The sequence below is a fragment of the Cynoglossus semilaevis genome, chromosome 2, assembly GCF_000523025.1.
Source record: "Cynoglossus semilaevis isolate Cse_v1.0 chromosome 2, Cse_v1.0, whole genome shotgun sequence".
Taxonomy (NCBI): domain Eukaryota; kingdom Metazoa; phylum Chordata; class Actinopteri; order Pleuronectiformes; family Cynoglossidae; genus Cynoglossus; species Cynoglossus semilaevis.
Genome location: NC_024308.1, coordinates 17,336,406 through 17,347,136, shown reverse-complemented (window position 1 = coordinate 17,347,136; position 10,731 = coordinate 17,336,406). Strand labels below are relative to the sequence as shown.

Below are 10,731 nucleotides of genomic sequence, written 5' to 3'. Positions count from 1 at the left end.
GGATGGTTGTGCAGTAAGAAGCCCTGCAGAGGCAGAACAGTCCGACGTCAACGACGTTGTCATCTGATGATTGTTGTTCACACACCATGTATCCAGGTCACAGTACACAGCTTTGTTAAGAGGAACATGTTGGAAATCTGAATCCTGCTCATCCTTGATTTATTATGTGATATAATGAGAGCTGAACACTTGCTAATTGTGTTTCCTAAAGGTTGAATTCATTTATCCAGTTTTGACAGTTCATCTAATTTACAGAATTGGGATTTGAACTCCTATGACCCCTGGTTGATTCATGGCTGAGCCAAATTGAATGAACGCAGCAGACAGGATGATTAGCAGGAGTGATCGTCTGTAGCTAATTGTGTTTGATTGCAGATGAGACACTGGAAACACCAGCAGTTTGTAGGAGTAAGAACAAATGTTAGAACCATTTTGCATTCCAGTTTATTTTTATATCAAATTTCCCCTTAATCAAACTCTGATGTACAAATTAAAAATGACGTTTTAACATGCATTACAGAATCCTGTGATGACAGACGTGATTTTTCAAAGTTGACTTACAGTAAAAACCCGTAGAGATGCTGATCCCCACCCACACTCTTCGTCATCCCTCCCCAGACCCCAACAATAAAATAAAGACTCTGGTGTAAATGCAGTGATTGGACAGAACAGGCAGGGACTTTCACGTGATTGTGAACCACGTTGCCGTGGCCATGTCAGAGCGGGCGGAGCTCCATTAAACAGCACGTTACCAGCCACACTGGTGGGTGTGTGATTGTAACAGCAAATGGAAATGACCAAAAGACACGACAGCAAACTACATGGAGGTTTTTTTTTATCTCTCTCTTCTTCCCTTATCTCTGACCCACAAAAAAGACAAACTTCACCACCACTAACTGCCACACATGCAAATGTGCTGGGGAGCACAAAGTGACCTTCACATCAAGTGAGAGAGTGGGAAAGAAGAGAGACATGTGGAGCGTCAGTGGACTGACCACATGTTGACAGAAAAGCGTTTTGCATGACAGCTTCTTAGGTCCTCACACTGTAAACATTCACCCGTTAAAGCTGAGACCTAAGCTGATGAACATGTGGGTCTTCAGAAGTGAAAGTGTGTGTGTGTGGGTGTGTGTGTGTGGCCTTTTTTAAACTAGCTAAGTGTGAACCGCCTATCTACGAAATGTCTCTGCTTGAGGGCAGAGGGAAGACGAGCAGCATTTGAAGTTCCACCCATGCTCTGTCCTGTCACCTAAACCCTGTTTCATTCAAGATGAAGCCCAACACCTCCAGCCTCCTCCAAAACACACATTCCAACAGTCCTTGAACTCAGCACACAGAGAAAATCCTCCCTGTGCGACGTTGGAGTAACAGGAGTCAAACAGCCCCGTCGCACTTCTACAGTGAGACGATTTGGTGCAGTGAGGAGAAGGAGAGGTGGACACACCTCCTCGGACAGATGACGGTACAGCGGCACAGAGGGGGAAAAAAAGGTCGGGAGGTTAAGGCACTTCAAGTCTCCCGATGATTGAGGCAGCGACTACAGACGCACAGGTGATGGTTCAGAGTGAAACTACAGCTACATCTGTGTCCGGCTCCTGTGGGTGAGTGCGTTTCCCGTGAGTGAAACAAAGAGCAAAAAGGCAAAAGAATCAAAACCTGATAAAGCAGAGGTAACAGCGAGACAAGGAGCACCTGTTCTTTGTGACTGTGAGAGCAGTGGAGGAGTGAATGTTGTACCATATTCAGAAGAACATTTGTCTGTTTATCTTTGTGTATTGTTGCCTTGGCACCTAAAAATAAAACATGCTGCTGAGCTCTGACTCAGTTGGCACTGACGGCCCACCATGGCTGATCTGTGCACATCTAGATCAGCTTTTCTTGCATAAGGCTTGAGTCCCAATAAGCATCCTCTCCAGTAATCAATCCATCCAGAGTCAAAGGAAATAAAACACAGTAATGTGAGGATTAAAAATCCAGCAGGTCGGTCTTCCTGTCAGGAAGCACGGAGGAGGAGAGGAGAAAGTGCCGACCATAGCACTGCTTCTGCCAGACCTGCTGATGGCCTGGATCTGTCCTCTTTTCTAGGACAGACTTGACTCTTGACTGTGTCCCCTTTGGCCACACTGGTCACCAGGGGACCAAAGGTCAGGTCACAGGACGTGTGTCAGGGCTCCTGTGTTTCTGAGTGAGTGGCACTGAAAACAAAAGCTGTAAAAAAAAACAAAAAAAAAGAAAGAAAAAGAAAAGAGGGCACAGGCACACGAGGGTCTCCAGAGGAACCGCTGTACTGGGCTGGACTATAAAGTGCATGCTTAACCCCGCCCTCTCCCAAGTGTTCCTGTGTATGCATTCCTGTACAAGTGCGTGTGTGAGTGTGTGTGTAAGACAGTTCCTCTAGAGTGACCGCTGTGTCCTCTCATGAATTGCATGGCTGAGAAAAGAGCGCAGGAGACTTTAAAATATCTTACACTGGACGTCACATCTATGGAACAATTTTTTTTGTACAATATGTTTATGTAGATACATTGGCAAATATGACCAAGAAATTCTTAAAACACAACCCAAACACATCCCACTGCTTTCTGTCATTCTGAGTGAATGAATGAACAAAAAGATCAACTGAAGTCATCCATGATTGTGGAGGGTTCTTTTTTTCTTTTGCCACTTTTCCACTGGTCTTAACTTATGCTGCCTTCAGCGTTGATGCGGACCCATCATCACCACGGCAAGTCGTTCATGGTTTATTCATAGCTCCTGCGTTGCCGTGGCAACAGGGGGAGTGAGTTTTCTGTTCTGATTGGCATGTTGTTTAGTCCCAGAATGTTCCGACCAATCAGAGGCAGAGTGCAGCCTTTTCCACTGGCTGCCCGCAGCTGTGCCGCCACTCCGTCAGAGGCATCCTGCTGGTTAGAGAGCAGCTACGGATCCACGTCTTCCAGATCACTCTTCGAGTCGCCGAGCATCATGGGAGACTCTGACCCCTGAAAGACAGAAGATTGTGGTTATTTTGACATAAACTTACTGATTATCTGCCATGGACAAAGAAAGTCAACGTCTGTCCCTTAGTTCACCCTAACTCCTTTATTGTGCTTTTAAATTAATATTTCTGCAAATGGATTTTTTGTGTGTGGCAAGGACAGAAATTTTGAGAACTTCAGAATCTTTTGTGTTCTCATATCTGCTATTGTCAATCTGTTCCAGTAATAATTAATTTTCTTTAATATTTTTTTAAAACAATATTGATTGTTAGTGATTAATTCACAGCTACAATGTGTTTAATCGTATTAAATATAGTTTGACTTATTATCTGGATTGTCTAGTTGGATATTTGGCTACATTGCCAAACCCACACTTAACAAATTATTCCACTTTTTTCCGATACCTGATCTTGATACCTTGATCTGTGAAAAGTTCACTTTTCACATCAAATAATCTGATCTGGGCTAGGAATCCACTTTAGTCAAACAAAACCACTGTGTGACAACCCTGACTTTTTTGTCACTACTAAATCATTCAATTCTACCAAAGAAGAAACAACTGTGTAATATGTGCAAAAAGACCCTGAGAGTGGGTTACTTCAAATGACTCAACAACAGAGTCAGTATTTTCACATCTGTGCCAGAACAACTGTGACAATCATCTGCCGTTTGTCTGTTCAACACAGGCTCAGCAGGAGTTAGAGAAAAATGGAGCAGGCGTGGGAAGGAACGGTCGGCCTTCAAAGCTCCTGACACAAACCAGGGAGACGCTCCATTTCTATATTTTGTTGCATAAAGTGGGTCTGTGTTGTGTTGTGTTGTAACCAGAGAGTACAAAAGTCACTTCCAATGAGCAGAGTCTACCTGTCGCAGGCTGCGGTCTGCGCTTTCATTTGCTGGACTTCCGTCCGAGCCGTTACTGCTGCCAGACTGCTCCTTCTCATTTAACAGCGCTGTGGCATAGGCTAAGGTATCCTGCAGACACACACACACACACAAACACACACAGAGGGAATATAAACAAAAAGAGCAAGAACATTTATATGTGTAAGATTAATGGACTGTAAGTTTTAACTGAGGGACTGAAGAAATCTTCTCAGTCTAATGATGACAAACAGAATGGGACCTAATCACATTTTTGCCTATCATTATCATTTGATATTTATTTTGTTATAGTTTGGCCCGCCAGTTAATTAGTTAATCAAGGGTCTGTGGTTTAAATTCCATCTCTTTGTGACTTGCTATCGCTGTATTTGTTGTAATACTGTGGATGGATTCAAACCTGTGCAGAAATGGTACGCTGGAAGGTTTTGTTGGTTGACGTCTCGTTGGAGACATTACTCTGAGGGGTCCAGTAATGCTCTGTCATCTGAGAATAAAGACAAAGACATCAAATGTTAGCACAAAAACTAAAAGGAATTTAAAACTCTAGTTGTTGTGTCAGACTTTCTATCCAACAAACAAACACATCATGTGTCACAGACACCAGGGATGACTGTCATCCTACTGTAAAATCTAACACACAGATCTTGTGTCTTTTCCTCTTTCCCAGGTCAACTGTCTACTGTCTTTCAAATAAGTATTCCAAATCTAATGAAATATGAACTGACACTGTCAGATCAGCCCACCTTTTTCTGTAGCCACTGCACTGCCCAGCTCCAGTGACCAGACAAGTCTTTAAAGTAGTCCTTGGCTGGAGGACACCTGGAGGAGAGAAATCCACACACCACAGATCAGGCTTACAAATGCTGGTCCACCGTAACATTACAAGCACTGACATGTGAAATGAATAACACTGATTATCTCTTCAGCTCTGCACCTGTTGGTGTGCTCAATACAGTAGGCAGCCAGTGAACACTTCATCGTCAAATGTGTTTAGAGGCAGAAGTAAAGAGACAGACGGAGGACGTCAGTGAGTTGGACAAGGGTCTGACTGTGAAGCTTGGATGACTGGGTCACAGTATCTCCAATAATACAGCTCTTGTGGGTCGTACCGTGGGGAGTGACATGGCCACGGCCCGCTAAGTCTCACTAATGCATGTGAGGAGTGAAGACTGGCACGTGTGGTCTGATCTGAAGTAATGACGATACCTATATGAATTCACACTAAATCACAGCGTGTTGAGTTTGGCAGCTGTAGGTGGAGCCGTGTTATCAGGCAGGTTAACGTCATGGCTGACGGCTGTATATTCCCTGGACCTCCATCACAGAACAACATTAAAATTTTAAATCCCGTCCAAACCTAATTTATGCGCTTTCATAAGTAAACACTCACTTCTGGGCTAATGTAACCAGGAACTTCACACACTGGTAGCAGCGTCTGCTGTCCATGTTGTTGCTCTGGTGCATTAAGGCTGAAAGAAAGACAGAATTTATCAGGGTCATTAAAACCTTTTAAATAAATAATAACAACAAAAAAATAAAGTACAGTGTGAAAAAGCCACATGACTGTCTGCTCATGACATTGACGATAAACATGCTGCACTGTAGATCACCGAGGACAGAATGAAGATCATTTATCTGTTATCTTAATTAGCAACATTAATCGCGATTGCCACTGGTGATGATTCCTGTAGATGACCTCAGTTGGGGGCCCCCAGCAGGCACAAACTGATTGCAGGGAATTTTGCACCAATGTCATTATTTATTTTATTTCTTTCTCATGCTTCAATTTGGAATTATATTTCCTTTGTTCAAGAAGCACAGACGTTTTGTAGGAATAACAAAGCTGCTATTCTCCTTTTCTTAAATCTAAATATCCAATGGCATCAATAGGCAGAATTAAGACGTACCTAGGAGGCCTTTCTCTGACTCAAAGGCATACTTGAGTCTCTGTGTCTGCAGTGGGTCTTCCACTACCTGACGTGAAATATTAAAGTGAGGTTAGCAACAAGGATGGCAACAGGCACCAGCCACACGTCCATAAAAAGATCGATGGTTTAAAAGCACTGATGACTGATATCTGATGACAGCTACTCACTAATAGCTCCTGCAGCATCTGGAAAATGTTCTTCAGTTCATGAGGTGGAGCCGACTCCAGCTGGGCCTGGACCAAAAAAAGGTACACAGAAAATTTGGTAAATTTATTTTAAAAGAATTCAACTCAGGTTTTACAAAGCCATCCTGTCACTGATCATTTAATTGTGACAACTTTCACCTTAAGGAGCTGCAGCACGCCCAGGGAGAACGGCTCGTTGCAGTAGGAGCAGTAGGTCACCATCTCTATTAGGACAGACAGTGGACCTGACAACTCACGCATGGCAAACATCACCTGGTAAATGCAAAAGGCACAAGAGTTAAAACAAAGTCAACCACACAGAGGGTCACTCTTTAAACATGGACGATTAAGATTCCCAGTAATACATTATTACTGTTATCTGTAGTTTACCTCTAAAAGGTAAGGCTGTCCTTCTGGAGTGAAAAGTGAGGTCAGAACGTCATTGTGGAGGGGCAGCAGTGACGTGGAGGATGAGAAGTTACTCGCCTGCAGCTTAAAGTCACCGGAAGCTACACAGAGAGAAAAGGCAACAAACAGTCAGACACCACAGAAAACCCTCAACACTGGGCTGTTTGAATTACTAAACGTGTGATTTAAAAAAAAAAAAAGTGTGTCACCGTGTGTCCGCTGTGAACTGATGTCAGAGTGCAGAGTAATGAGTGCCAGAGCGCTGTGGAGGTGAAGGAACTCCCGCGCCTGTGCTGGGCTCCACCGTCGGTTCTGTAAAAACACAAACACAAATAAAGTCATTACTTTATGGTTAAGAAAAGATGTTGATACATGTGCACAGGCAGAGGTGGCCTGCTGGTTAAGGAATTGGACTTGTGTCCAATGGGCAGAGGTTGAAAACCACTGTGCGTCTGAGGTGCACTGAGGACGGCACCGTCCCCACACACTGCTCCCTGGACGCTCTGCTTGAGCTGCTTCCTGATCACCATGGTGATGGGTTTAAGGCAGAGGACACATTTTGTGTGTGTTAGTTTGTGGTTGTGTGCTGTGCATCAGTGACAATAATTCATATTACAGACACCAAAAAGTAAAGGAAAAAAACAGTTTTTTCAGTGAAGAAAAAATTGCTTATCTACCTGGTTATTCTGTCTGTTGGTTCCCAACAGGAAAATGAGCAACCGGCGATAAGCTGAGTGTTTCAACAGCAACTGTGATGGTCCACAACCCTGAGAGGCAGAACATTTAAGAAAAAAAACCCAAAACCAACAGAAAACAGCGATGTTACATCAGGTTTATGTTTCGCAGCTGAAAGAGTTAGGAGTGGTTTAAATCTGCTTCCTTACCCTCTGAGCAAAGCTACTGAAGAGGCTGAAGTACTGTGCACAGCTCTTCACATTCTCAGGAACGTCCTTGTCTAATAAGGACAGCAGGGCGTCCATCAGATTATCCAATCCTGGATCTTTAAAATGTAGAGCACTCTCCAGGGTCTTCTCCAGGATGGACGCGACCACCACCCTCACCTCCCTCAAGCTGCACTCTAACAGACAAACCCTGAGGAAGGCAGACGGACGACATAATGAAGTGGTGTCTAATTGGACTGTTTCATCCTCATTTTTTTGTCTTGTCAGTTTTTAGAAAAAAAAAATTTGGAAAATACAAATGTCCATGATTCATAAATACATATTTTTGTCCTAAAGTGTAAAGAGAAGCATCAACCTTTAGGATTGGAAATCAGACTAGATTTGGAACAAAACAATTTTGCTCATGCCCTCTTTATACCAGGAAATAAAATACCTTTTTGTAAATATAATTTTATATTCTTAAAAATCAGCAAATGTCAAAGTGACATTAGTTTATCTGTGCAATTGTAGTTTATCCCCATACAAATATAGTCCCTGAATTCTCTACAATTACCAAGAGTCACTGTGAAGGTTGTGGCTGCAGCAGCTTCACCAAGGTGGAATAATGTGACCTGAACCACATACTTCAGTGAGTATTGATCAGAATGTGGGAGCTGCCAAGTCTGTAGTATCACATATCACTGGGTCAGGCTCAGAAATGCTGCAGTGATTAAACCCAGACTAAGTTCCTAGAAAAAACACAGTGCTTCTATGTTTGACTTTCCAGGAACTGAATCAGGCTCATGTGACTTCACTGGGACAAATCAGTCATTTTAAATGGATGATGGAAAATTCTTTTTGAAAACCAATATTAATGAGAAATAATACCTCAGTATTGACATCTGTAAAAAAAAGATTTACATTTAAAAACAAATATAAATTTATAGAAATACAATTAATACATTTTCAAGACAGTATGCTTCATGGCTCCTCTGTTTGACGTCTACTTAGATCAGGAGTTTTTACTGCTTTTGCACTTGTTTTTTTTCTGGCAGCCATCGCACTCACAGTCTGATGAGCCCTTTTAAAGAGAGTTTTTATGTTTGATGTATCACAAGCAGAAAAGCTGATTTGGTTCAATAAAATCATGTTTTCTGCACCCAAACAATTTGTTTTCTCCACTGCTACTGTAGATTACTTGACAACCGTAGTGTTCGAGAACAGCAGAGCTCAAGTAGATCGCTTCCATTCACCACACCAGCATTGTCTTTGTTACCTGCTAACTAATGTAAAGTTGACTTGTGTGAGCAGCAATTGGGTACAGTCACAATTATGTTGGGGGAAGAGTTGGAATTTGGTTTTGCTCTGCAATATTAAAGTTACCCATGACACATTTTGAAAATATATGGGTACAAAAACCAAAGGGTAAATACATGTAGAAGTACATGTATTTACCCTTCGGTTTGGTATGAATACACGATGACCATGCATCAACTCAGTTCAGGAAATGGAGTACACTCACTTGGTGATCTCTCGTCCCTCTGGCCCAACCAGGTACTGCACCATCCACTGACACGCCTCACTGCTCTTGGACAGCAACACCTCCACTGTGGCCATCCACTCCTCTGTGTCCACCCTGCAGGACAAACCGTGACAATGCATTTGTATTGACTGCTTCTGACAGAGATGTTTTTTTTACGAGTGTGTGTGTGTACACTTACCGGAGTTTCTTTTTGGTGTGGAGGTAAGTATGGAAAAGAAAATGAACTGCAAGCTGAAGACTTTCTTTGGCCATAGGTTGGTAGTCTGGATGCTTCAGTTTCGTCTGTGACATGGTTTAAAGTCATTAATGTTTCGGTGTGGTTTGCACAGTGATGTCATAACATAAAACTACTCCACAATCTGCTGATAAATAATAAAGGAAGAAGGAAACTCGGACACATACTGCATTGACAGAGGCTAGAGAGAGGGTGAAGTTGAAGTAGTCGCTGTTGTAGACGTCTCGGTTCCTCATAAACTTCAGATTTTCATCTCGTACCATCTATACAAGTGACAGACGGTCAGATACTACCATCAAGAAGGTGTGGAGAATTTATGATTGTGACGAGATTAAAGGATAGTTGTATTCCACTTCACCTGATAGATGCTGGCCGGCATCTTCTCTACAAATAGGCCTTTCTTCTCTCCTTTGCGGACCAGACGTGTGAGGAGGGTGAGGCGGTCGTTGTTGGCCCTCGGGGGGCGCGGGGAAGATTGCGGGGACACATCGGGAGAGGATGGAGCAGATCTGGAAAAGACAGAACTATGTGTTTAATTGAGCAGTTGGAGGCTGAATAAAAAGGCTTGGTTTTATGAACGTGTTAACATAAAGGTCAAGCTGTAGAAGAAGCTTCAGATTCTTCTGCTAACTGGGACAAGTGTGAAGAAAAATAATTAATTTATTAAAATGATCATAAAATGTTCAACTGGTGAATATAGTATCGACTCACAGTGTAAGGTCCTCGGCTTCCTGCCTCATGATGCTCACTCTGCTCTTTTTGGGCAGAACGGGTGAGTTCTGGTCGCTGATCTTCTGATAAAACAGCATGTATGCGTTCCAGTATCTCCTCCGCACGTCAGGGTAGGGATTGGCTGCACAAATAAAAACCCAATTAAAAATGAGCTTGTCTGTCATTCATTCATTTATTGTGAGAACATCTCAGTTTGTCAATTGTACTCACACTGGTCATAGACTTTGGGGCGATATTCTCCTCCGAAGCACTCGTACTCAAGAGTTTCATCATTCATATCAAACTCTTCCACCACGTTGTCGTTGAACTTGTACCAACGTCCCCGGGCGCCACCACTGAGACACAGAGAAAAATAAAGATGAAGAGCTATCAGGTTAGGAAACTGACAAGAATTGTGCTCAAACAGATTAACTTCCCTGTCCTGGAATCAGAATCAAAAGGGAAACACACAATCTGGTACAGGAAGTGGACTACAGTAGAAAAGGACAGCTGAGGTGGTTTGTCAGACCAGTTAAAGAAAACACTATTGATCAAACACTGCCATTGTCCACCTGCGTCTTCCTCTTCATTCAAGAATCAAGAGTTGGCTTGTTACATTATCACTTATGCATAAAACTACAGTGAAATCCAATCCGCTCCAAAGACTGTGCATATTCTGCATAGTCAGCAATGAAGAATAGCAATACACTGAAGGAGTCCAATAAAAATAATTGTCATAAAAACAGAAGAAAAACATGCTATGCTATGCCACACTATTAAGTGGTTTTGAATTCTCAAAAGTATCCAGTAACACATTTCTAAATAAAGTGATGAGTGTCAATCCCAAGAAGCAATAACATTTAGTGAACAAAGTCCATTTGCTGTCATCTAAGTCAGGGGCAGGATCAAACCACTGAGCAGAGGCAGAACCAAGAATATTAACTCCTGTGGTCTCTTTACATTCCACTCTGTCAGTA

General features: G+C 42.6%; 1 protein-coding gene across 1 annotated transcript in view; it reads right to left on the bottom strand.

Moving 5' to 3' along the window:
- Window positions 1-428: 428 nt before the first annotated feature.
- Window positions 429-10,731, bottom strand: part of usp24 (ubiquitin specific peptidase 24) — a 31,035-nt gene continuing 20,732 nt past the window's right edge. The window contains exons 51-68 of the mRNA XM_025064790.1: window positions 9,986-10,110; window positions 9,755-9,896; window positions 9,402-9,552; window positions 9,211-9,306; window positions 8,987-9,090; window positions 8,788-8,901; window positions 7,269-7,476; window positions 7,062-7,151; window positions 6,594-6,696; window positions 6,367-6,485; window positions 6,136-6,249; window positions 5,959-6,024; window positions 5,771-5,837; window positions 5,254-5,332; window positions 4,607-4,682; window positions 4,261-4,347; window positions 3,843-3,953; window positions 429-2,981 (exon numbers count right to left, since the gene is read on the bottom strand). Of these exons, the coding sequence (XP_024920558.1) occupies window positions 2,919-2,981; window positions 3,843-3,953; window positions 4,261-4,347; window positions 4,607-4,682; window positions 5,254-5,332; window positions 5,771-5,837; window positions 5,959-6,024; window positions 6,136-6,249; window positions 6,367-6,485; window positions 6,594-6,696; window positions 7,062-7,151; window positions 7,269-7,476; window positions 8,788-8,901; window positions 8,987-9,090; window positions 9,211-9,306; window positions 9,402-9,552; window positions 9,755-9,896; window positions 9,986-10,110 (1,915 nt within the window). The 3' untranslated portion in view covers window positions 429-2,918. The remainder of the gene's footprint in view (window positions 2,982-3,842; window positions 3,954-4,260; window positions 4,348-4,606; window positions 4,683-5,253; window positions 5,333-5,770; window positions 5,838-5,958; window positions 6,025-6,135; window positions 6,250-6,366; window positions 6,486-6,593; window positions 6,697-7,061; window positions 7,152-7,268; window positions 7,477-8,787; window positions 8,902-8,986; window positions 9,091-9,210; window positions 9,307-9,401; window positions 9,553-9,754; window positions 9,897-9,985; window positions 10,111-10,731) is intronic.